The 27,448-nt window shown below is 46.2% G+C and overlaps 1 protein-coding gene across 1 annotated transcript; it reads right to left on the bottom strand.

Annotated features, from left to right (window-relative positions):
* Positions 1-23,219: 23,219 nt before the first annotated feature.
* LOC127335651 (F-box protein At5g49610-like) lies at positions 23,220-24,380 on the bottom strand. Its single transcript, XM_051362374.1, has one exon. The coding sequence runs from the start codon at positions 24,378-24,380 to the stop codon at positions 23,220-23,222; it is 1,161 nt and encodes a 386-aa protein (XP_051218334.1).
* Positions 24,381-27,448: the final 3,068 nt, after the last annotated feature.

The raw sequence follows: 27,448 nt of genomic DNA, 5'->3' as shown, positions 1-27,448 counted from the left end.
GAGGTGTGACAGCTTTCTTGCCACCCTTCTTGAATTTGCCTTTAGACTTGCCCTTTTTCTTGAAACTGGTGGTCTTGTTGACCATCAACACTTGGTGCTCTTTCTTGATCTCAATGTCAACAGATTTCAGCATGGCGAAGAGTTTAGGTAACTCTTTGTTCATGTTCTGCATATTGTAGTTCATCACAAAGTTCTTGTAACTAGGTGGTAGTGATTGAAGGACATGATTAATCCCCAGTCTGTTAGGAATCACTATTTCCAGATCACTGAGTTTCTTCGCATGACCGGTCATGGCGAGCATGTGCTCACTAACGGAGCTGCCTTCTTCCATCATGCAACTGAAGAAGTGTTTCGATGCTTCATAGCATTCCACGGCCGCATGAGTTTCAAAGATAGCTTTCAGCTCATTGACCAACTCATGAGGATCGTGGTGCTCAAAACGTTTTTGAAGATCGGCTTCCAGACTGCATAGGATGGCACACTGAACTTGAGAGTACCGAGTTTTCCGAGTCGCGTAAACATTCTTTACTTCATCGGTTTCAGTTTCTGCAGGAGGGTCACCTAGCGGTGCATCAAGCACATATTGCAGGTTTCCACCAGCGAGGAAAATCCTCACATGACGGAACCAGTCGGTGAAGTTGCTACCGTTGCTCTTAAGCTTTTCTTTCTCTAGGAACTGGTTAAAATTGATTGGGGACGCCATGATCTACAACATATATTTGCAATAGTTTAGACTAATGTTTATGAAAAATTGAGTTCAAATTTTAATTTAACAAAATTAAAAACTAGGTGAACTCCCACTCAAAACAATATCCCTCGAATTGTCTTAGTGATCACGCGAACCAAATCCACCACACCAAGTCCGATCATCACGAGACAAGATGTAACTTCAATGGCGAACACTCAAAGTGTTCATCATATCAATCATATGATTCATGCTCTACCTTTCGGTATCACGTGTTCCGAGACCATGTCTGTACATGCTAGTCTCGTCAAGGCAACCTTAGTATCCGCGTGTGCAAAACTGGCTTGCACCCGTCGTATACACTTGTTGAATCTATCATACCCGATCATCATGAGATGTTTCGAAACGACAAGTATTAGTAACGGTGCTACTAAGGATGAACACTTTATTATCTTGATATTTTAGTGAGAGGGATCATCTTATAATGCTACCGTCGCGATCTAGGCAAAATAAGATGCATAAAAAGGATTAACATCACATGCAATTCATATGTGATATGATATGGCCCCTTTGTCTTTGCGCCTTTGATCTTCATCTCCAAAGCACGGACATGATCTCCATCATCAACGGGCATGATCTCCATCATCGTCGGCGTAGCGTCAAGGTCAATGGCGCCGTCTTCATGATTGTTCTCCCATGTAGCAACTATTACAACTTCTTTGAAATACTACTCAACATGAAATTTAAAAACAACCATAAGGCTCCTGCCGGTTGCCACAATACAATAATGATCATCTCATACATATTCATCATCACATTATGGCCATATCACATCACCAAACTGAAAGGATCGTATGCCGCACCTAGAGGGGGAGTGAATAGGTGCTAACCAATTTTTAGTTCTTTTTCAATTTAGGCTTGACACAAAAGGTAAATTCTCTAGATATGCAACTAAGTGAATTTACCTATATGACAAGGCTAGCAACTAAGCAAGATATAGCTAAGCAATATAGAGATAGAATAGGATAGAGGTAACCGAGAGTGGAGCACGCGATGACACGGAGATGATTCCCGTAGTTCCCTTCCTTTGCAAGAAGGTACGTCTACGTTTGGAGGAGTGTGGTTGCTACGAAAGCCAAACCAACAGCCACGAAGGCTTCACTCAGATCTCCGGTGAGCAACGCCACGAAGGCCTAGCCCACTTCCACTAAGGGATTTCCTCGAGGCGGAAACCGGGCCTTTACAAGGTTCTTGGGGCACACATCCACAACCAAATTGGAGGCTCCCAAATCTGTTACAACACAACAATCAACAACAATACATCAACACAAATCAACTAGGGAACCAAATAGGAACACTAGCATGAGATCCCTCAAACAAGAGAGGGGGAAATGAAGAACGCTTCGGTGAGGATGTAGATCGGTGTCTTCTCCTTCGAATCTCCAAAGATCAAGAGCTTTGGTTGGGGGAGGAAGGAGATCTTGCAAATCTTGAGTTTCTTGAGGTGGCTCTAATGGAGGTGGCTTGGCAGATTTCTTGTGTAATGATTGAGCAAGCAACCAAGGTAGAAGAAGGGGGGTATTTATACCTCCCCTCAAAATTGAGCCGTTGCAGCTTCCGGGGGGGCCGGATATTCTGGCCTAAGTAAGGGCCGGATAATCCGCCCCCCCGGATAATCCGGCCTTCGGGACAAAACCGTGACTTTATCCGGCCAAATATCCGGCCCTATGCCAGACTTGTTTTTCTTCCAGTCCTTAGCCAAAAACGAGGGGGCCGGATATTTCCAAAATATCCGGCCCGGATATTCCGGCCCTGGTACAATACCGGGACAATATCCGGGCAAATGTCCGGCCCCTATACTGCGCTGCTTTTCCCTCGAAGACTTAGCCAAAATCAGGGGGCCGGATATTTCAACAATATCCGGCCCGGATTATCCGGCCTGGCCATCTTTTTGCTGTTAACTTTTGACAGACCGACCAAATCCAACACACATAAATATGAATCTATGTAATCCCTGTACCACTTAAACAAACATTAGTGTATCACATATATTGACATCAAACACACAAAACATAATGTGAGAGATGTTCTTTCAATCTCCCCCTTTTTGGTGTTTGATGACAATATACGGATTTGCAAGAGAATCACTATAGAGACAAGCATGATGGCAAAACATAGAGGCACTCCCCCTACATGTGTGCATATAAGTAATTTGCATTTGAATACAAATACACAACACATAGGAGTATGGTGCCTCAACACAAGAGATATCCAACATGAGCTCTAACAATAGACATTGACACATATGAAGTTGAGATAGGATGCAAGAAATCATACCCATGTGTAGATATATAATGCGGAGATATAGCATCACACATAATGTAATATCCTTGATCTCAACAAATAGAAATCCGAAAACCATAACAATGTCTCACACCACATAGCACATAGTTTTGAACGGCACACAAACAAACCAAATAGTTCAAATAAGAGGGAACACAAGCAATATAAGAATGATAAATGCATATGCTTGTGCCCAAACCATGCAAATCCCCGAGAATCCTAATAGAACACTTCTCCCCCTTTGGCATCGAGACGCCAAAAAGGGGACAAGCGCGATGCTACACGTCCCATGGGAATCACTCGGAGGCTTCTTCATCATCGGACTGGGATGCCGCTTCCTCTTCTTCCTCATCAGTGTCAGATGCATCCGGAGAGCGGCGAGAGGTGTTGGACCTGTGAAGGCAATCATCAAGATCACTCCATGGAACCTGTGCAGAGTGCCATCCACTGTAACCCTGGTGAGCTGGAGGCTGAGGCGGGGGTCCTTGATCACCACTGAGCTTGTGTAGAATAACCGCCTGAGTATGCTTAATCTCAGAACGCTCTCGGCTAGCTGCATAGTTCTCCTTATGGATCTCAATGTTCATGCAAAGGATGTGATGCTGAAACCAACTAAGCCGGCTCACTTGCTTCCTCATAGCCGGGACATCAGGATGACGAGCAGGAGCAAAACCACTAGAACGAGCATCACCCATGAAAGTGTCAGGTGCAGGTACAGCTGAAGAGACTGGCTTAAGCTTGTAGGCCTTCTTGACATTATGCTTCATCAAAGGATACCCACTCAAGTCTTCACCACTCAAAGCCACAGAGTTGTTGATGAGAAGCTGGATGTAGGGTGCATATGGTATGGTGGTCTGGGAGACCATGGCATCATGGATCTCATGGAAGATAAAGTCCATGATATCAAGAGTGTAGTTCCGTTCCTCATTAAGATCACGAGCACACTTATAGCTGAGGTGCATAAGGTCCACAAGGGCTCCCCGGAGAGCATCATTGTTACCACCACTTGGGCAAATGGTTGCCCGAAAGAACCGGAGCAACTGACTGTATATGGGAAGCAGCCCCTTAGCAAAACCAATTTTTCCCGCTGAGGTATAGAGATCCACAAGAGCATTCTTATCTGTCTGTTGTGGTCCATGAAGGCAACGACCCTCATCAACAGGAACTCCAAGAATACCAGCAAATCGGCGCAGAGTGGCACTGCAGTGAGTGGAGCCAGTCATCCATTCCATAGTGCGTTCCTCATCTTTCTTGATGGCCAAAGTGGCAAAGAATTGCTTCACCAAATCTGGGCTATAGTCACATTGAATCTTCATGATATCATGCAAGCCCATCCTTCCAGCTACCCAGATTGCATCTTCAAAGTGATTGTTGACCGCCAGAATGTCCACATTGATCGCTTGCATGGGTCTCAGATTCTTCATGGGCTCATAGACATCCTTGTAGATGAACTCCTGCTCCATGCACCAGTATCTCCTGCCCTCTATCTCTTCATCCCTTGGAATATCTTCATACCAGTTCTTCATGCGGATAGCGGAATAAGAGACTGGGTCCATGGCCTTGTAGTTCTCCCTCACTTCCTTGTTCTTCCGCCTTGAAGCGACGGACTTGCGAGGTGCATTGGGTGCAAACTCGTCACTAGATCGATCATGCCTTGAGCGTCTCCGACCACCCCGAGAAGCACCACCTGTGAGAAGCAAAGGCGGGTAGCAAAGAGAATGTAATGCTCATAAGTCATGTAAGATACAGTAATATACTCGAGAAACATGCTATAAGTCGGTACAAATCTAGACATGATAGATTGAAGCAAAAACTGCAGCGGCGATGAAGCTCCAGGCCGGATAATCCGGGGTCCCCAGGGGGCGGATAATCCGGCCAGGCCGGATAATCCGGCCAGCGCGGGGGCCGGATAATCCGGCCCTGCGAAAGTTGCAGTTTTCCAATCAAAAGCTTGTCTAAGACTAGATCGGCCTCATAGCATGCAAGAGGAGTACACTACACGTGATTTGGAACAACTAGACACCAATTCCACCAAGAAAATAGCACATATAAAACACAACATCTAGGGTTAGAGATTGTGAATCATACCCACATCCATTGTGGAAACCGCTTGGAGGAGAAGGTAGCTAGGGAGGAGATGCACCCGATCCACCCAAGAACTCCGAGAGGGGGCGGACGGAGCGTCTCCGGTGAGGAGGAGGAGGTCCGGCGATCTTGAGAGGAGAAAGAGGAGAGAGAGGCGCGTGGGGGGTGGTGTGAACCGTTTGCCCCCCCGCGGCCTCGACCTCAACCCTTTCAAGATCTGCCCAGGCCGGATAATCCGACCCTAGCTTAGGGCGGATAATCTGGCCGGGCCGGATTTTCCGGGGTCTCCTGGGGCCGGATTATCCGGGGTTCTGGAAAATTCCAGAATCGCCGTGAATCCGGCCCATCTTTTGTTGGTTATTTGCATGACCCATATGCGATTCAATAATGTATCACGTCACATAGAAGGTGCAAATTTACCAATAAGATGGAGCAACCTAGATCATCCGACCGAAAAACCTCAAACTCCAAGTTTTTACCAAACATGACAAATGAGCAAGATGGAAATGGCTTATAGGAGAGAGTAGGCTTAGGTTTTAGAAGATACAAACTGTTAATGGTACATGATCACTCAAGTTTGCAAGATATGAGCAAATAAGGCCAAACTAGAGTGATTTCCCATAAGAACATGGAGATGTCAATAAAATCCAATGAAAATCCAAACAACTCCAACTCTTCACGAAGAAGAGTGTGGTGGCCTAGGCCACCATATATGAGTGTTATGGTATGGCACCGCGAAGATATATCTTGGGTCCAAACCAATACTCATCATTTAAGCTCACATATCAACATATGATATAACGAGAATGAAATCTTTAATGTTGGCATTATGGGGGGAGGGATAGCTCAATAATTTAAACCGCACTCCCCCTATTTCCATACCCACATCTAAACCAAATAAAGTTTTGAGACGAAGGTGTGTTTGCAAGATGGTCAAGCTATACTCCTTGAATCGATGATATTTAGCTCATTCCTCAAATAAGTGAACCTTGCTTCATCAAGAGGCTTCGTGAATATATCGGCAAGTTGATCCTTGGTAGGAACATAGATAAGCTCAATATCACCACGGGCAACATGATCCCTAATGAAATGATTCCGGATCTCAATATGCTTCGTTCTTGAATGTTGCACCGGATTATAGGCAATCTTGATGGCACTTTCATTGTCACATAAAAGAGGCACTTTGTCACAAATGACACCGTATTCCTTTAAAGTTTGCCTCATCCATAACAATTGAGTGCATCCACTGGCGGCGGCAACATATTCGGCTTCGGCGGTGGAGAGAGATATGCAATTTTGCTTCTTAGATGACCAACACACCAAGGACCTACCAAGAAATTGGTAAGCCCCGGAGGTTGATTTCCTATCATCCTTGTCTCCCGCCCAATCCGCATCGGTGTACCCATTGAGAATAAAACTTGAGCCTTTGGGGTACCAAATACCATATCTTGGGGTATCAACCAAATATCGAAAGATTCTCTTGAGAGCTATCATGTGGCTCTCCTTAGGAGAAGCTTGATACCTTGCACACACACCAACACTCAACACTATGTCCGGTCTAGATGCACAAAGGTAAAGCAAGGATCCAATCATGGAGCGATATACCTTTTGATCCACCTCTTTACCATTGGGATCAAGTGCAAGATGACATTTGGTAACCATAGGAGTGGCAACACCTTTCATCTCGGTCATCTTGAACCTCTTGAGCATGTCTTGGAGATATTTTGCTTGGTTGATGAAGGTTCCTCCTCTCAATTGCTTGATCTCAAAACCAAGGAAGAACTTCATCTCTCCCATCATAGACATCTCAAACCTATCGGTCATAAGCTTTGAGAATTCATCATTGAAAGCTTTGTTAGTAGAGCCAAAGATAATATCATCAACATATAATTGGCAAACGAAAAGCTCCCCATTGACCCTCTTAGTAAAAAGAGTGGGATCGATTAGCCCAACATCAAACCCACGGTCTACCAATAATTCCTTAAGGTGCTCATACCAAGCTCTAGGAGCTTGTTTGAGACCATAAAGAGCTTTATCGAGCTTGTAGACATGGTGAGGGAAGTTGAGATCCTCGAACCCCGGGGGTTGCTTAACATAAACCTCTTCATGTATAGGACCATTAAGAAATGCACTTTTCACATCCATTTGTTGTAACTTGAAGTTATGATGCGATGCATAAGCAAGAAGGATACGTATGGACTCAAGACGAGCCACGGGAGCATAGGTTTCTCCAAAGTCAATTCCCTCAACTTGAGAGAACCCTTGAGCCACCAATCTTGCCTTGTTCCTCACAACATTTCCAAACTCATCTTGCTTGTTCTTGAATATCCATTTAGTGCCAATAACATTGCGGCACCCCTTTGGCTTCTCTACTAATGTCCACACTTTGTTGCGCTTGAAGTTGTTGAGTTCTTCGTGCATAGCTTCCAACCAATCCGAATCTTCAAGGGCTTCAAATACTTTCTTGGGTTCCACTAAGGAGATATAAGCATGATGGTTGCTAAAATTAGCCAATTGCCTTCTTGTGGAAACCTTTGCCCTTATATCACCAAGAACCTTATCATGAGTGTGATCACGAAGCTCAAGGTTCCTTTCTCTTCTTGCTAGACGACGGGCCTCGATCTCCTCCTTGGTTCTTCTTGGCCTTGGAGGTATCACTTGATCAACTTGATCTTTTGGGTCCCCGTCTTGACCTTCAACTTGAGCAACTACAATCTCTTGTGAGTGCTCAACATCATGTGCTTGATCTTGGACATCATTTGGTGCGGAGCAAATATCAAATGGATACTCGTCGGAACCATCATGAATTCTTGGTTGATCTTGACCTTGATCTTGCACACTAGAGGGAGGGTTTTGTTCTTGTTCTTGGGTTGGTGCATCATTTGCTTCACTTGATGGGGTTTGTTGATGTTGAGAAGATGAGGGCTCCACCGTGGTAGAGCATAGTCCTTCCCGAGACGCCACACCGTGTCCCTCAACGGGGCGGAAAAATCCCACACCCATTCTTACTATGGCATCTTGAGGTATTTCATCACCTGCACAAACATCAACTTGCCCCACTTGGGAGCCATCATTTTCTTCGAACCTCACACTACAAGATTCAATGATAATCCCGGAGGCTTTATCAAAGATTCTATAAGTGTGAGACTCGGCACCGTAACCAACAAATATACCCTCCAAAGCTTTAGGAGCGAATTTAGATAAACGAACTCCTTTGATTTTGTAGAAACACTTACACCCGGACACCTTGAAGTATGAGATATTAGGCTTGTTCCCGGTGAGTATTTCATATGGAGTCTTGTTCAAGCCCTTGCGGAGATAGAGCCGGTTGGAGGAGTGACAAGCGGTGGAGATGGCTTCGGCCCAAAAGTTATAGCGGGATTTATACTCCGCCATCATAGACCTTGCCATATCCATAAGAGTATGGTTCTTCCTCTCCGCAACACCATTTTGTTGGGGGGTGTAAGCAGCGGAATATTGATGTCGAATCCCCTCATCACTAAGAAAATCATTGAGTGTGTAGTTCTTGAACTCGGAGCCGTTGTCACTTCTTATTGCCATAATGAGGAGGTTGTGTTGGCGTTGCACCTCGGTAGCAAAGTCAATGAATATTTGTTGAGTCTCATCTTTCGTCTTGAGAAAGTAGACCCAAGTGTATCTTGAGTAGTCATCGACAATCACCAAGCAATGTTTCTTCGCACCAAGACTTGCATGAGTAACGGGACCAAAGAGATCCACATGAAGGAGCTCCAAGATCCTCTTGGAAGAGATGATGGTCTTGCTTGGATGCGGAGAGTCATGCATTTTGCCTTCAACACAAGCCCTACAAACACGATCTTTGGCAAAAGACACCCATTTTCCATTAGTCCCACAATATGGTTCCCCTTGTGAAGACTTTGCAAAGTTCTCATGTTGACATGGGCTAGGCGGCGATGCCACAACCAACCCACGTCCGCCTTTCCGAATAGGCACATCGCACTTGTCGTGGTGGTCCCCGAAAAGTCCACCACATACAAGTTGTGTTCGCGATACCCAACGAATGCGACTTTTAGAGTCTTGCTCCACAAGAGGACCACAATATCTTTATCAATAAAGACGGTGAAACCCATCTTGCCAAGGGCGGAAACGGAAAGCAAATTGTAACCAAGAGTTTTGACAAGCATGACATCCACAAGAGTAATGTTGTGTGCAACCACAACCTTGCCAAAACCCAATACCTCGGATGTAGAATTATCGCCAAAGGAGACGGTGATATTATTTATGTTGGGCCTCAACTCCTTGACGAGGTTCTTGCCGCCGGTCATATGACTTGTACATCCACTATCAAGTACCCATTTTGAACCTCCGGCGGCATAGTCCTACATGAGATCAATTCTTGGATTTAGGTACCCATTTTTCAATGGGTCCTCTTTTGTTAGCAACAAGGGTCCTTGGAACCCAAATAGACCAAGCAACATAACCATCATATGGACCAACATATTTAGCATAGACATCACCATAATAATCTTTAAAGAGAACATAGTGAGGGTTATCTATTCCCGCACCATCATCATTAATGGTGTTGCCCTTTCGGGTTTCACCATTAGCTTTCTCATGTGCGGGCTTGGTCTTTTTCTTGTTTGCCTTTTTAGCCTTGGTATTAAAACCAAGTCCCTCCTTCCCATTGTTTGACCTTTGCTTACTCAAGAGATCATCCAAGGAAAGTTTACTTTGGGGAGAGGAGGCCTTAGCAAGTTCATCTTTCAGCCTAGCATTTTCCTCAATAATATTTGCATGATCACATGAAGGAGTAGAGGTACTAGGTATGTCATATGAAGCAAGCCTAATTTGAAGTTGCTCATAAGACTCGGAGAGGAGAGAGTATTCACTCTTCAAGGCTTTGTGAGCCTTGTCTAGTTCATCTAGATCCTTCACAAGTTTCTCATGATCAACACCAAATTTGGCCTTTTCCTTTATAAGCACTTTAGTCTTAGCTCTAGCAAGATCTCTAGCTTTAGTGAGCTTGTTAAGTTTATCTTGAGGTTCTTCAAGACTTTCTAGCTTCTCTTCAAGAGATGCTATAGTTTCTTGACATTCCTCAAGAGCATTTTTAAGAGCATGTATTTCTAGAGAGTCTTCTCTCTCTATTTGGCACTTTTTCTCAAGAGTAGCATTTAGTTGAGCCATACGAACCATGAGACTTGAAACATGCTTCTTAGTGTTACCTTGTAGGCTACTAATGAACTCATCAAACTCTAGCATCTCTTGTTTCACTTTTAGACTAGCGGGGTCAACCCCTAGATCATTAGCAATGTTAGGCATAGAGGGGTTAGGAGATGATACCTCGGAAGATTTAGCCATGAGGCAACTTTCTTCCTCCACATGAATGACCTCATTGGGAGATTCGCTTGTTGATGAAGAGTTAGTAGCGAGGGAGGCAAGGGCAACCAATCCATTTGAGGTTGCATCTTCTTCATCATCAACATCTTCATCTCCGGAGGTGTACTCTTCTTGAGTTGATAGCACAATTGATGTGTCCAAGGTGGACCTTGCCATGAAGCAATGTGCATTCTTGCGTTGAGGGTTCTCATTGGGTGAATCAAAGAGAGAGGAAGAGGGAATGTTGGTGGTGACAATGTCGGCCACTTCTCTTGAGCTTTCCTCTTCATCATCATCACTAGTACTTGCAATCTCATCGGAAGAGTATTCTTCATTAGCCACTAGCACAATCCTTGAGGGCCTCTTGTCCTTCTTGTTCTTGTTGTAGAATTTCTTGTTGAGGGGCTTTGAATATTTGCCCTTTGAGTCTTTGCTCTTGTCCTTGGGGATGAGCCTTCCACCATGAGTCTCCCTATTCTCATAGGGACATTCGGCAATGAAATGACGCTTGTCATTGCAATTGTAGCAAGATCTTGTTCTTGGGCCCGAGCTTGAGGGACCCCTTGAGTTGTTTCTCTTGATGTTGTCCTCCTTGGCCTTGGAAGGATCAATCCAAAAGGTGTTTGCATGGAATGCCATGTGGTCATGGTAGTGGTGTTCCAAGTCTTCCGGATAGGTCATGCTCCAAGATGCCCTATAAGATTCTTGAGGAATCACTTCTTGCACGGGGTTGACCACCAAGGCAAGGTTGGAACCTTTTGTCATCCCAATGGCACGATTGCGAGAATCATGAGAGTTTTGCTCAAGCACCTTGAGAGCTTGCATCTCGTGCACGGCTTGTTGAGAGGTGAGAGAGGCATAGCATTCTCTTCCGACAAGAGTCTTGACATCAATAGGCTCGAACGGCATCATGCACTCAATGTACTTCTCCTTGATCCAAGAGTCATTAATGTGAGAGGCACCAACAATCCGAAAGGCGTCGGCAACGGTGAGAAGTCTTCCATACATGTCTTCATGATCTTCATCCGGAAGCCTCATGAATCCTTCGGCTTTATTCCGAAGAGCATTATACTTGTTCCTTCTTGTGCTCTCGCTTCCAATGCAACTCGCGGCCAAAGCATCCCAAGCATCCTTGGCGGTGGTGAAATGCCGAACACGAGTCAACTCCTTTGTCCCCACGGCGGTTTGAATCATGTGCAAGGCGGTGTTGTTGAGTTGACTATCAACCGCTTCTCTTCTAGTCAACTTCTTGGGGTTGTAAGGATTGAAGCCTTCCTCGATGATTCTCCAAAGTTCATTGGAGGCACTGCGAACATGAGAGCTAAACTCAAATTGCCAAGTATCGTAATCATTAACGGAAAACTTAGGTGGGTCGCCCCGGATGTTTATATGAGGATGGGGAACCGGTATATCGGGTGATTGGAAAGGTGGAGGTACTCGATTGTAGATCTCACTTCCACTAGTTCCCTTGGGAGATGCAATGGGGGGTTTGTCAGTGTTTAAGTTATCACCATTCATGGGTGCGGTAGCGGAGGGTAATACCGAAGTCTCACCCTCTACAACCGCATCCGTGATATTAACCTCTATGGTGGGAGCCACGGGACGGGGAGGGGTCAAAAGCTCGGAAATCATCTTTCTCATGCTTTCCGTTTGAGCATCCATGTATGACTTCAACGAGTTGATGTCATCCATGGTGACCGGCCTAGTCTCCCCTTCCGATGGTTCCTCGTCCGGCATACTCTTAGGCGGTTAAGCCCGAAATAAGAGCCAAGGCTCTGATACCAATTGAAAGGATCGTATGCCGCACCTAGAGGGGGGGGGGGGGTGAATAGGTGCTAACCAATTTTTAGTTCTTTTTCAATTTAGGCTTGACACAAAAGGTAAATTCTCTAGATATGCAACTAAGTGAATTTACCTATATGACAAGGCTAGCAACTAAGCAAGATATAGCTAAGCAATATAGAGATAGAATAGGATAGAGGTAACCGAGAGTGGAGCACGCGATGACACGGAGATGATTCCCGTAGTTCCCTTCCTTTGCAAGAAGGTACGTCTACGTTTGGAGGAGTGTGGTTGCTACGAAAGCCAAACCAACAGCCACGAAGGCTTCACTCAGATCTCCGGTGAGCAACGCCACGAAGGCCTAGCCCACTTCCACTAAGGGATTTCCTCGAGGCGGAAACCGGGCCTTTACAAGGTTCTTGGGGCACACATCCACAACCAAATTGGAGGCTCCCAAATCTGTTACAACACAACAATCAACAACAATACATCAACACAAATCAACTAGGGAACCAAATAGGAACACTAGCATGAGATCCCTCAAACAAGAGAGGGGGAAATGAAGAACGCTTCGGTGAGGATGTAGATCGGTGTCTTCTCCTTCGAATCTCCAAAGATCAAGAGCTTTGGTTGGGGGAGGAAGGAGATCTTGCAAATCTTGAGTTTCTTGAGGTGGCTCTAATGGAGGTGGCTTGGCAGATTTCTTGTGTAATGATTGAGCAAGCAACCAAGGTAGAAGAAGGGGGGTATTTATACCTCCCCTCAAAATTGAGCCGTTGCAGCTTCCGGGGGGCCGGATATTCCGGCCTAAGTAAGGGCCGGATAATCCGCCCCCCCCCCCCCGGATAATCCGGCCTTCGGGACAAAACCGTGACTTTATCCGGCCAAATATCCGGCCCTATGCCAGACTTGTTTTTCTTCCAGTCCTTAGCCAAAAACGAGGGGGCCGGATATTTCCAAAATATCCGGCCCAGATATTCCGGCCCTGGTACAATACCGGGACAATATCCGGGCAAATGTCCGGCCCCTATACTGCGCTGCTTTTCCCTCGAAGACTTAGCCAAAATCAGGGGGCCGGATATTTCAACAATATCCGGCCCGGATTATCCGGCCTGGCCATCTTTTTGCTGTTAACTTTTGACAGACCGACCAAATCCAACACACATAAATATGAATCTATGCAATCCCTGTACCACTTAAACAAACACTAGTGTATCACATATATTGACATCAAACACACAAAACATAATGTGAGAGATGTTCTTTCACAAACCCTGTAAAAACAAGTTAGACGTCTCTAATTTGGTTTGCATATTTTACGTGGTTTAGGGTTTTCGAGTAAGATCTAATCTACCTACGAACATGAACCACAACGGTGATACTAGTGTTGTCAATAGAAGAGTAAATTGAATCTTCACTATAGTAGGAGAGACAGACACCCGCAAAGCCACTTATGCAATACAAGTTGCATGTCGAGCGTGGAGCAAATCTCATGAACGCGGTCATGTAAAGTTAGCCCGAGCCGCTTCATCCCACTATGCCACAAAGATGCAAAGTACTCAAACTAAAGACAACAAAGCATCAACGCCCACAAAACAATTGTGTTCTACTCGTGCAACCATCTATGCATAGACACGGCTCTGATACCACTGTAGGGATTCGTAGCATAGAAAACAAAAAATTTCCTACCGTGAGAACGCAATCCAAGCCAAGATGCAATCTAGAAGACGGTAGCAATGAGGGGATGAACGAGACTAACCCTTGAAGATTTCCAAAGCCTACGAGAGGAGGCTCTCGTTGTTGCAGTAGACGATCACTTGCCGCTTTCAAAAGCGCGTAGAAGATCTTGACGGTGCCACAATCGGGCAGCACCTCCGTACTCGGTCACACGTTCGGTGTTGATGAAGATGACGTCCTTCTCTCCGTTCCAGCGGGCAGCGGAAGTAGTAGCTCCTCCTTGAATCTCGGCAGCACGACGGCGTGGTGGCGGTGTCGATGGAGATCTCCGGCGGAGCTTCGCTAAGCGTTTGCGGGAGAGGTGGAGGAGGTGGGGCGGCTAGGGTTTGGGAGAGGGGTGGCCGGCCACTTAGGGGGTGCGGCCAAGCTATGGCTTGAGGTGGCCGGCCTCCTCCCCTTGTCCCTCATTATATAGGTGAAACACCCAAGAGTTGGTCTACAAGTCTTCGAATAAGACCCCAAACCAAAACCTTCCATATGACATGAAACCTACCCAAGGTGGGATTCCCACTTGAGGTGGGATTCCCACCTTTCCTTGGGAGGGGGTGGCCGGCCACCTTGGTGGAGTCCACCTGGGACTCCACCCCTCTAGGGTTGGCCGGCCAAGCTTGGTGGAGTCCCTCCGGGACTCCGCCTTCCAAAGTGATTTCTTCCGGACTTTTCTAGAACCTTCTATAACCTTCCATAAATGCACCGGATCATTTTCAAACTTATAAATGACTTCCTATATATGAATCTTATTCTCCTGACCATTCCGGAACTCCTCGTGATGTCCTGGATCCCATCCGAGACTCCGAACAAAACTTCGAACTCCATTCCATATTCAATATCTACTAATACGACATCAAACCTTAAGTGTGTCACCCTACGGTTCGCGAACTATGTGGACATGTGTGGTGACCCTGCATACCACTGCATGTTGTAGTATGCCAGTCGTTGATATAACATTCACGAAGTACCAATCCGCAAATATTACATCCCTCAGAGTAGTACAACAGAACATAGCAGGTCCATAACTCATTCATTTATTATTACAAGCATCATGTACATATCATCTCGGAGCTCCTCTTGGGTCCTAAGAGGGATACTCCTGGGTTCGAGGCGAACCCAACTTAACTTACAATATAAGAGTCTTACTAGATTATACATTTATTCTCCTTGAGCAGTTAAGTACTAAGAGTTCGTACTGCTCGGATACTAATACTACTTGGTAGGTCTACACGTGCTCTCCTTCGGAACCCTCCCCGGTTCCGTAGACTATGAGGTAGTCTACACCTTCAACACCTCCTGAGAGGTCTGGTTCTTCATAGCCGATGACTTCGGCTCCTTCAGGGTTGTCGTTGTCCTCCTCCAGATGATCTAGGCACTAAGCAGGGGATTTAAAAGTGGTATGAGTATGAGCGTACTCAATTAGTTCATTATAGAAAAGAGGTGTTTAATGCACTAGCTACGATATTAGACCAGAAAGTCTAATACCAATGCAGGTTTTGATAAACATTTCTTCAAGAGGTTGCTTTTATTCCAAAGAACTATGTCCGTCAGCCTTCACCGGTTTACTAGAACTTCATGGAGTTCCTTTCCGGCAGCGTTCGCAGTTCCAAATCCCGGAACAGGGAGTGACAGGTCACGATTCATTACACTCTGCAGAGGTGTGTTGCTTTACCCATAAGAGATCTTAACCTTGGTGCCAACCGGGCAGCTTTCCCATCCACACTTCCTATGGTGTGAGGCCCGGTATAAGGTCTAGCCAATCATGTTCCTCCGCTACCTCGAACACCCACCCTTTGTTGCAATCTCCGACCCTGGGTCCTCGCCGGTCCTCTTACACCAATTAAGGATGGACCCCGACCACGACAACAATGCAGGGCTCTACCATACACTCCTTTGCCGGCAGTTGCAACCCATCATAGCCCACATTACCGTGGGGACTTCTACGGGTTGACTACTCCGTCCCACTCCGGATCTTATGGTTAACACGGGTATTACGGCACAAGAATCACTCAACGACATTTGTTGTTTAATCCTAGATGGATATAACCCTTGCAATGGAACCTCCACCATTTCAACACAATCCATGGTTCCATTGCCCACCACATAGTCATATTCATAGTTATGAAAATAGTGGTTTTGCTTTTTATGCAATAGTGGTAAACATAGTACTTTGCAAGTACTTTGGTAAAAATACTCGAATGACAAGAGCAAGTGATGAACTTGCCTGAACACTGCAAAGTGTTGCAGTTGGATGGTGTGGATTGACCCTTGTCCTCTGTTGCTGAAAAATAGCATCATTGTCCGATAAGGGCAATGGTTAAAGAAGCAATTATGCATGATTCCATTTTTTTAGGGTTGTTCCCCCCTTCCGGTGTTTTTCTCATTTCTTGTGAGAGGTTAATACTAAGAATGATTTAGGGATATTCTGTTTAGGTTAAAATACAACCTTGAAATGTTGTCAAGGTATTTTTAAAGTCCAAAAGCATTTATGGACTTATTTTCATTTTTAAAATACAAGGTGTGATTTAAATGATTATTATAATCATCAAATTAAGACTTATTCTTAGTTGTCTTCAAAAATTCCTTTTGATATTTTATTCTGATAGAGAATTTTACGCTGAGCAGTTTTCATATTTTAATTATTTTTTAGAGCTATATTCTATTTTATAAAATTCTTAGAAATACTCACTTAAATGGGTATTTTGGAAATGTCCAAAATACCCCTCGGGCCCACCTGTCAGGCGGCCGAGCTGGTTAGGTTGGACCAGCCCACTGGGCTCGGTCCAACCGACCCAGTCGCGTCGTCTTCCTCGCCTCTCTCTCTAACCCTAATCCCATTCGGCTCCCGCGACCAAAATCGCCTCCGCCGTCGCCGCTTTAATCAGACCGTCTCCGGCCATCGCCGGCGACAAGATGCTGCGGATCTGGTCCGCCTCTCGACGGCGGACATGGTGGTCCGCGTCGATCTGACGCTCGCGTCCTCGTTCGTTCGCCATCGACCCTCCCGTGCGCCTGGCTTTCGGCGTCCGCCGACGCCGCGCGCTGGAGATGCCATGGACCTTCCTCCTGGTGTTCCTGGCGCCTTGGCGCCACCGTGAGCCTCGTCGTGGTGGTGCTGGAGCTGCGGCTCTGCCGCGGTCTGGCTTGGCTGGCACCGCCGTTCGCCCGGCGTGTGCCGCTGAGGCCGCCACGGCCGTGTTCGCTGGCTCGCTTCACCTGTAAGTGTTCTACGCCTCCTCCTATCTCTCTCAACTCTGCTCCTTCTTCTTGCCCGATCTGCTATGCGTATGCTGCTGCTATGCCTATGCTGCTACTGTGTGCTGCTGCTGCTGCGCTCTGCTGGCCTTGGCCATTGCTTCTGTGGCCATGCATGTGCTTGTGATGCTGCCGTGTGTAGCTCTGCCTTGCTACTGCCATGGTTACTACTGTTGTACTGCCTTGCCATGCTATACATGATTTTGTGGAAGATTTCCTAGGCTATGTGCTTGCTTATGCTTGCATTTCTTGCTTAATTCTATCCCTGTAACTTTGTCCTTGATGCTACTACTGCTAGATCATCAAGTGTATTCAATTATTTGCCCTGGCTTGATTACTGTGTTAATTCCTTGCAAATTTGCAAGTGCCAGTGCTCCTAGTGTGCTACCCCTGGTGCTATCATACATGGAAATGCTCCATTGAGCATTGTTATTGGCTAAGCAGCACCATCCAGTGATGGTGTGCTTCTGGATACAATTACATTTAGCTCATTTGCTTATCTGTGATGCATTTGTTCATGTCTTGTGGCAGATTTAATTATCTGGCCCCTGCGTTGATGCTAGAATTAATTCTAGCATGCTTTAGCCTGCTCTAGCAAGCTTCTGATGATCATATGATCATCAGTTGCTTGTAAAAGCTGCTATGTTGTTCCTGTGCCTCACTGCTACTCAACCTGTGATGTGTGTGTGTGTGTCACACAGGCTTGTCCTGGGTGTGTGCTGGTGCTTGCTCAAGCATCAGTTGATGCTTGCAATGATCCATTGGATCATCTGCAAGGTGCTGGTGCTTTGGTTACTTGTGTAGTTCATTTATCTGTATTTGCTTGCTTTATTAAATGGATAAATGATGTGAACTGCTTGCAGTAATGATCATTTCAATGAATTTGGTAAGGCTAGATGGATGCCAACCACTGGCTGGGTAGCCTAGCCCACTACTGAACCCTATTGGGCAATGATGTGGTGGCTTAAGGTGTTGGCTGTGGGTTGAGGTGGCCCTGACAGCCCTTTGGTGATGTCCAAGGGTAGCTCCCCCTCTCTGTGGCTTACTGTGGTTGGTGAATGCTTGCTGTAAGTGGATAATTGCTCACTGGTTGATCCAAGACTGGACTTCCAGTGGCTTTTGATGCTGAGAAATTATATAGACAAAGATTTGTCTATTTGTCTGATGGTATAGCTAGCTATAGGTGCTAAGTGTTCATGGTTGACTAGATAGGATCAACCCTTGCTGGATTTCCTTGGTGGTGTCAGTGTTTTGATCCAACCAATGTTCCCTTGGTTGATTTACCTATTGGCTTCTTCCATATTTGCTTGCACCAAATGGTTTGGTAACCAGATGTTGACACAAACAGGGTTCTACCCTTCTGTGCTCCTGTAATGCATAACATGCTTATTTATGAGCAAAACATGATTTTGCTCAGGATGATCTTTGTATACCTCACTCCAGCTCCTAGATTATGTGTTGATGTAGTGGTTTTTCTTCTGGTTGATGACTTAAGCTTGCCCTGCTCCTCCTGGCTAGCTTGAGCTTGCTCTACTCCATCTGGTGCTTGCTCACAGTTGACAGTTCTTGGTGAAACTGTCCCTGGATGGTTTCTGGTGGTTTGCTGTTCTTCCTGTTCTAAGTGTTCTTGCTGTTCTTACCCTGGTGAAGCTCCTTGTCGATGCAAATGTCTAGGGTTTGCTGTGAAAAGCTTAAGTATGCTCTGCCCTTCCTTCTCTGGTCGACAACAAGGCCTGGCACTTGTTGGTGACTCTCTCTGGCCGTGTGTGTGTGTGCTGTTGTGCATGCACACATATGGCTTGCTGTTGCACATGCACATAGCTATGTGAGCAGCTAGTGTGTGTGTACCTGGTGCTTGGGACTTGGGCTGGTGAGAGGATCAGCTCGGCAGGGCTGTGGTATTATCCACCATATTCACTTCTTTTCTAATCTGCCAAGTGGCTTTGCCACTTGGCATAACTTGTTTTTCTTCTTTGTGTGTTTGCAGGGAACTTGGAGATGATCAAGATGAAGTGCAAGATCATCTTGGTCAAAGATTTCATGAAGATCAACTTGTAGTTTAGGAAATTTCATTAAGTTGTAATCTTTTTTTTTCTTTTTCCTTTTATTCAATTCATGTAATGTGTTGTAACATTTCTTATTTCAATTCTGGATATTGTAATGACAATGTATCTTGTGTGATGATCAATAAAGCTCCAATTTTCTCTAATGAGCTTTACTTAATATTTGTATTGTTCATATTCTTTATTATTTATAATTAGTTTAATGAATTACCTCAAATTTGAATTATGAGATATTCTTAGGATGTTTGAATTTGAAATTCAAATGTAACTTGTGTTTGAATTCAATCATGCAACTTAAGTTGTAATGCACTTACTCTCCTCTCTTCTCAAAACCCTAAGTTAGTTAGGTGAGAAGCAAGTTTGTCGCACTCTCGAAACCCTAACCCTGTAAGGTGTCGAGAGAGAAACTTGTCCCCCTTCGATGCAGTTTTCTTTTAAAAGCGCGAAATTTCCCCAGAATTTACGATGCAGTGCACATCCCTTTCTAAAATCTACCCCTCGATCGTCTCTAAACCTGGGACATTACAACATGGTTGAGACCTCTCTCCGACCAATAACCAATAGCAGGATCTGGAGATCCATAATGGCTCCCACATATTCAACGATGACTTAGTGATCGAATGAACCATTCACATACGATACCGATTCCCTTTGTCACGCGATATTTTACTTGTCCGAGGTTTGATCATCGGTATCTATATACCTTGTTCAACCTCGTCTCCTGATAAGTACTCTTTACTCGTACCGTGGTATGTGGTCTCTTATGAACCATTCATATGCTTGCAAGCTAATATAGACGACATTCCACCGAGAGGGCCCAGAGTATATCTATCCGTCATCGGGATAGACAAATCCCACTGTTGATCCATATGCCTCAACTCATACTTTCCGGATACTTAATCCCACCTTTATAACCACCCATTTACGCAATGGCGTTTGATGTAATCAAAGTACCTTTCCGGTATAAGTGATTTACATGATCTCATGGTCGAAAGGATTAGGTAACTATGTATCGAAAGCTTATAGAAAATAACTTAATGACGTGATCTTATGCTACGCTTAATTGGGTGTGTCCATTACATCATTCATATAATGACATAACCTTGTTATTAATAACATCCAATGTTCATGATCATGAAACTATGATCATCTATTAATCAACAAGCTAGTTAAGAGGCTTACTAGGGACTCATTGTTGTTTACATAACACACATGTATCAATGTTTCGGTTAATACAATTATAGCATGGTATATAAACATTTATCATAAACACAAAGATATATAATAACCATTTTTATTATTGCCTCTTGGGCATATCTCCAACACGGGTCACCCCTTGGCCGTCCACCCCGGCCGCCCCTTTGCCGGAGCGCTGCCCGCGGTGCCCCGCTTGAAGGTCTTCGTCCCCATTGAATCGACCTACAGCTCCACCTTCCACTGCAGCTCCGCTTGCAACCGGAAAGAGCACCTACTCCACCCCTCCCCCTCCCCTGTTCCTCCCCCGCGATGCTGGCGTCTAGTCGCGCGGTTTCCGGTGGAGCACAAGTGTGGGCAGTTGTTCTGCCGCAGAACGACGGGTTCACGATGCGGAGGCAGCAAGGTTTAGTGGTGGTGCTGGAGGTGCCGGGGTTATGCCGAAGGTGCTGCTGTGAGCGCCACTTGGACACCTCCACCTCTGTCACCCGAGTCGCATGCCTTAATCAAGCTGCAGGTGGTGCCAACAGCTCGTCGTCGCCTTGCCGATGGTAACACTGCAGAGAGAGAGACATCGGTTACCCAGGTTCAGGGCCCTCGGAGAGGTAAAACCCCTACGTCCTGCTTTGGTGGATGTATTGCAAGTCACAATGGAGAAGATGACCGTACAAGTATCTAGGGTTTGCGATCGCTCTGGATCGTCCCCTTCTACGCTAGCAAGGCTAGCCCTTATATAGAGGAGCTAGTCCTCTTCCCCTGAAATATCTCGTGGGGGAAAGAGTTTCCACATCTTCAAACTGAGGGCGGGAAGTGCCCTCGCCCTTTACATGATAGACCTAGTCCATGGTCGATTAAAGCGTCGGTCCACGATAGGTACTGAGGTCGTTGATGACGCCGCTTGTGGCCGCTTGTGCCGTCCACCCGGCCTTGCACCAAAGTGGCAAGGACAAGGTCTTGGCGCTCCAGTCCTCATCGAGCCCTCTTTAGCACTAAAGTGGCAAGGGCATCTCGCCTCCTCGGGACGGATCTTTTGAACTTAGCCATGACGTGCGTGACGCCTGTCCGGTTTGTCTTGTAGACCTTGGAGCCCATTCCTCGTCCTTGCCGGCGGGGCCTGCGAAGGTGGCATCCGATGCTCCCTTTGTTGATCTTATCGCCTCTAAAGGGGCTTTTTGACTTGGAGAGGCTGGTGGTTCAGGGACCTCCGCGAGGGAGTTCCTCCCCGAACATGTCTTCCGCTCCAGCTTGGTGTCTTCAAGACGGTTTTATGACTCGTGGAGCCTCACTCGGGAGTAGCCTCCTTGAGTGATTGTTTCCGAGTAGCCACTATGGGCCCAGCAACCGTAGGTCCATGGCACCCTAATTGCCAGGGTCCCACAAGCCCAGGGCCGGGGCAGTTGTGGTGGTGGTGGAGATGGTGGGATGAGGGATGGAGGTGGCCTGACAAAGAGCACGAAGCAGGATGACATGACAAGTTCCTGGCTAATGCCTTGTCCTCGGTGGCTAGCTGGCCAAGGCCGGTGATGGCGACGACTTCGGGCGCCGCTCCCTTCTTGAAGGCATCGCCGAGGTGATGTTGTGACATCCTGTCTAGGAAAGCTACGGGGAAATCCCTAGATCCACCGTGATCGGTCGATGGCGGCGCTCTTGTGTCTTCTTCCCTCTTGAGGGCATCGATTTAGAGCTACTTAGGTCAGAGTGACCTGTGGAAGATGGTTGGTGTTGGCGTCGCGAGCTGCGTGGCAACGATGACAATGGTGAGCGGATCGGAGTCGCGGCATGTCCTTTGTCGGTGAAGTCAGAGCTGCGAGGTGACTTGTGGCAACGATGCCACTTGATTGGTGCATGTATTGGTGCAAGGCGTGCAACTTTCTCCTATGAAGGTCACGATCGAAGTCGGGGCTGCCTCCTCCTCGACGTGCTTGGGGATCGACTGTTTGGCATAGGCTTGCATGGGCCCCGATGTCGTTTGCGGCGAGGGTCTCGGTGGCGGTCGTCTAAGGTGAAGTCGGAATCGCTGGCTCGTGGAGGAGTGATGATGATGACGCTCGATGGCATTCTCAACGGTGGTCTTTCTTCTCGATGGCTTGTGTGCTCTATGTGGGTAGCCAGGTTGGACGGGGTGTTTAGTGTGTGTTGTTGTTGGTTTTCGCCCGATTTTCTCCTAAAAATTGGACACATTTTCTTCTTAATTAATAGATGAGGCAAAGCTTTTGCCTCCATTTCAAAAAAAAAAACTGCTTCACATCAACGTCAGCTACAGCATAGTGTAGAAAAAGGAAACACCTAAAATACAATCAAGAATACCACTAGATAAAAAGGTAAAGTCAAATCTTCAGATCAAGGAATAGGAAACTGAGGCGCATAGATTTCTAACAATTCAGTACTAAGAAGTAGCTCTAGATAAATAAAACAAAGCGAAGTCGATTCTTCAGGCCAAGAATAAATAAACATGAGGCGGTTGAGTTGGCAAAATTATAAAATCAGACTACTTAATTTTACCACCAACACACGCTGGAGTCACTTCACCCCAAAATGAATTGAAACGAGGATATATTTCATGCAAGCACATATCAATCTTCTGACCACAACTTCATAAATTAACATTAACATAAAAAGAAGAAGCCATCATATTTATACTTGTTCCAAGTGATAGATATTACAACTCAAAGGATACAACAGCTAGGCAGTTAAGAAGCACCACTATTATCAAGAATCAACAACAGTCAGATGAAAGGCGAAGCGTTCACAGCATAACTTTCGAGCGCCGTGAAGAAGTTATGCGGAACAAGAGTTTGTTTGAGAGAAAATTGAAAAGCATTTAATAGTTGCCCATCATGAAGGAAGTTGTCAACCAGTTTGCCATCAGTGTCAACGTAAAACAGCCACTGTCCATGAGCAAGCAGCAAGAGGACGTCACCATCCGAGGACAGCACGGTCACTTGCAATTCATATTTCCTCCATCCTAACAGCCCTTTGATTTCTTCTTCCGGCAATTGAATCCGGTACTTGTACTCCCAGACTTGACCTTCGTAGTTTTGCAACACCCATATGTCAATAATTTGCATTGCATCGTTAAGGCGATAGATGCCAAGTGTGCCATCTATTTCAAAGCAATATGACTCAGTGGGATCACATGGAGCACGTATATGCCGGAACGACTCAGCTGTGGTGTCAAATACCCATATCAGGCTGCTTTCAGTCTGATGCTTCCTTGGAGACCAATGCAAGCTCCCACGGACCAGGGCAGGTGTGTCCCATAGCAAATCTTCCGCTGCCTCCGGCTCTAGCCCCTCAATGTACCTTGGCCGGTCGGAGCCGAGCGTGAAGATATAGAAGCCAACTCTATCATTAGCCAGCAGATTTTCGACAATCGACTCGTCGTTGCTCCTCCGGTACATTAATACTCTGTATTCGTTGGTAGGGCGGTGTGGATACATCCCCAAAAGGGTGAATAGTCTGAAGTCCGGCGGTCCCCAGAGGCGAGCATGCTGACGCGTGGCTGGGTTGCAGACGTAGAAGTGGTCACCATTCTTGCTACCGGTGGAGAGGATGAGTAGACCGTCGCATGAGGTCTCGACATATAAGCTCTGGTCATTGTCAAGCCGGGCGACGGGTTGGAGATGGGGGTCGGCGGCCTGGTGGTCGAAGGTAAGGATGTTATGGTAGCGTCCGCTGAATCCTGAGAAGATGGGGAGGGAGGGCTGCCGACCGTGGTGCGCCAGGAGGAAATCGTGGGCGAAGGTGATGCGGCGCCAGGAGCGGGCGACGGCGCGGCAGCGGAGGAGACATATGGGGGGCAGGCGGACGAGAACCTCCCAGATGACGATCTCATCGGGGATCCCGGGGAGGAGAGGCATCGCTCCGGCTGTTGCGGCCTCCGCCATGGTCGCCGGCTAGCTGGGAGCTCGTTCTGTAGATGAGTCCCAAAACGAGAAGAGTTCTTTTTACGAAACTAGAAACGAGAAGAGTTGTGGAGGGGTTCCCCTTGCACTCAGTATATATTGATCGCGTGGAGCCAGCGGGAATAGGACTCGCCCATGTCCTTCCGTGTATGGCGCGCGCAGACGTGCGATTCAGGGATTCCTGTTGATGGCGCGTAGGAGCCCGGCCGGACGTGTTGATTCAGGGATTCCTGTGGAGGACGCGGCCGGGAAGCCTGATCGATCTTAAAAAAAAAGCGAAGCCTGATCAATGTCTCAATGGAAGTTGCTTCATGTGGTGATGATGACGATTGGCAAGCGCGCGACCGAACGCGCGTACGCCTGCTGCCGGCTTTTGGTTCCGTACTCGCAATCAGGACGATGTCCACAAGTCGACCGACGTCACTTTTTTTCTTCTTTCGATAAATGCCGTTTTATTACTCAAGTTAAGCATTACACCCAGCCTCTGCATAACTAGGATGCACACAACCGTTCGATACAAAAGTTACACCATCAAAATGAGTACAATCCATATAGTAAAAAACGAAAAGCTAAGGAAGCCACCGATAAATGAGGCTCAATTCGAAGATTTCTATGCCACCCATGTTGGAAAAAAATATCCCTCACCGTGTCCTTCAACCGTGTACAAACCTCCATAACGAGGTCTCGATACTCCACACGCTGTAGAGGAGACCAAGAACGGAGCGTAGCCGTACACCGGTAGATAACCTGCAAAAGAGAAGCATTTTTATCATTAAAAACCTTGTCATTTCTACATAGCCAAAGCGACCATATCACGGCAATCGCTCCCACCCTAATAAGTATCTTAAACCTAGGATCAACACCATTAAGCCAATTGCCGAAAATGTTCGCAACGCTACGTGGTGGATGTAAGGTAGAATATATCTGGATGACTGACCATATAGACCTCACGAATTTACACCGGAAGAAAAGGTGTTTGATTGTCTCGTCTTGATGACAAAAGACACACGATTTACTTCCATGCCAATTTCGTTTTACAAGGTTATCTTTTGTTAAGATGACCCCGCGACGAAGATACCAAGCGAATACCTTCGTTTTTAGCGGGATCTTCATCTTTCAAATTTTGTTATTACTGTCGACTTGAACCTCAGGATGGATTAAAGCCTTGTACATCGAATCTACCGAAAACTTTCCATTTTCGATGAGATTCCATTGAAACACATTGGATCCCTGCGTCAACTGGACCGAATCCAAACGTTGAAGCAAAGCATTCCAAGATGCTTGTCTAGGACCAACAATGCTCCTTCTGAACGTCACATTAGGTGGGGAAGATTCCATCACCTTGGCGAGCGTATCGCTTTTATGGCGCACAACATTGTATAAAGCCGGATATTGTTCACGGAGGTGGTATTACCTAGCCACTTGTCCTCCCAGAATCCAATTTCCGATCCATTCCTAATAGAGAAGGAGCCATATGGAAAGAAGAATTTCTTCGTTGCCATAAGGCCAGCCCAAAAATGTGAATCACCTGGTTTCCAATAAACCTGGGACATAGCATTTGAGCCAACATATTTTCTCTTGAGTAAGGTTTGCCACACCCCTTCTTCAGTAAGTAGCTTAAAAAGCCATTTGCCAAGGAGGGCCTTATTCTTGACCTCGAGGTCATGAATGCCAAGACCTCCTTGATCTTTAGGTCGGCAAACTATACTCCATTTGGTCAATCGATATTTCTTTTTCTCACTATCCCCTTGCCAAAAAAAACTTGACCGAAAATAATCCAATCGTTTTAAGACTCCTTTGGGCAATTGGAAGAAAGAGATCATATACAGTACCATGTTACTTAGCACTGAATTAATAAGGACCAACCTTCCTCCCAAGGACAGTAATTTACTGTGGTGACCCGGCATACCACTGCATGGTGTAGTATGCAAGTCTGATACAACACCAATGAAACACCGTTCCACTAGTATTATATCGCTCGGAGTGGTACAATAGAAACATATGCGGGTCCAAGGCATGTCTATAGAATTACAACTCTGACTCTATTACATAAGATCAGCACAGCCTCCTACTTTACAATGAGGTAAATCTGCAAATAAACTCCAAAAGAACGACTCGTAGTCTAATCCTATCACGAACTCTATTTGTAGAGTATTTACCTAGCTATAGGGGCTAAGAATAGATTCTAGCTAAATAGGAGCTAGGTTTAGGAAGCTAGTTCCCTTCTATGGCTAAACTAGGTTTTCTCCTTGTTGGATGTGGTATCTGACTCTTCTGACAGGGTCTTGTCTCTTGAAGTAGTTGTTGACTCCTCGGCCTTCGAGTTGCACTGTGGATCCTCCTTCGATGCCTCCATATCTAAGCAGGGGATTTAAGAGTGGGATGAGTACGAGCGTACTCAACAAGTTCATTATAGGAAAGAGGTGTTTAATGCACTAGCTACGGCATTAGACCAGAAAGTCTAATACCAATGCAAGTTTTCATAACCATTTCTTCAAAAGGTTGCTTTTATTCAGAAGAACTATGTCCGTCAGCCTTCACCGGTTTACTAGAACTTCATGGAGCTCCTTTCCGGCCGCGTTCGCAGTTCCATATCCCGGAACAGGGAGTGACAGGTCACGGTTCATTACACTCTGCAGAGGTGTGTTGCTTTACCCATAAGAGATCTTAACCTTGGTGCCAATCAAGCTGCAGGCTTGTCCACACTTCCTATGGTGTGAGGCCCGGTATAAGGTCTAGCCAATCATGTTCCTCTGCTACCTCGAACACCCACCCTTTGTTGCAAACTCCGACCCTGGGTCCACGCCGGCCCCATTATTCCCATAGATTTCAGGGTGGACTCCGACCACGACGTCAATGCAGGGCTCTACCATACATTCCTACGCCGGCAGTTGCAACCCATCATAGACCTCATTACCGTTGGGACTTCTACGGGTTCCCATGTAGGATAACGTTGCATAGAAAACAAAAATTTTCCTACCGCGAACACGCAATCCAAGCCAAGATGCAATCTAGAAGACGGTAGCAACGAGGGGGTATCGAGTCTCACC

Source organism: Lolium perenne, chromosome 1, assembly GCF_019359855.2.
Source record: "Lolium perenne isolate Kyuss_39 chromosome 1, Kyuss_2.0, whole genome shotgun sequence".
NCBI lineage: Eukaryota > Viridiplantae > Streptophyta > Magnoliopsida > Poales > Poaceae > Lolium > Lolium perenne.
The sequence above is the reverse complement of the archived record's forward strand: the minus strand, read 5'-3'. Positions and strand labels throughout refer to the sequence as shown.

Excerpts from the sequence above, each read along its gene's own strand:
- LOC127335651 (XM_051362374.1), bottom strand. The coding sequence starts at position 24,380 with ATGGCGGAGGCCGCAACAGCCGGAGCGATGCCTCTCCTCCCCGGGATC.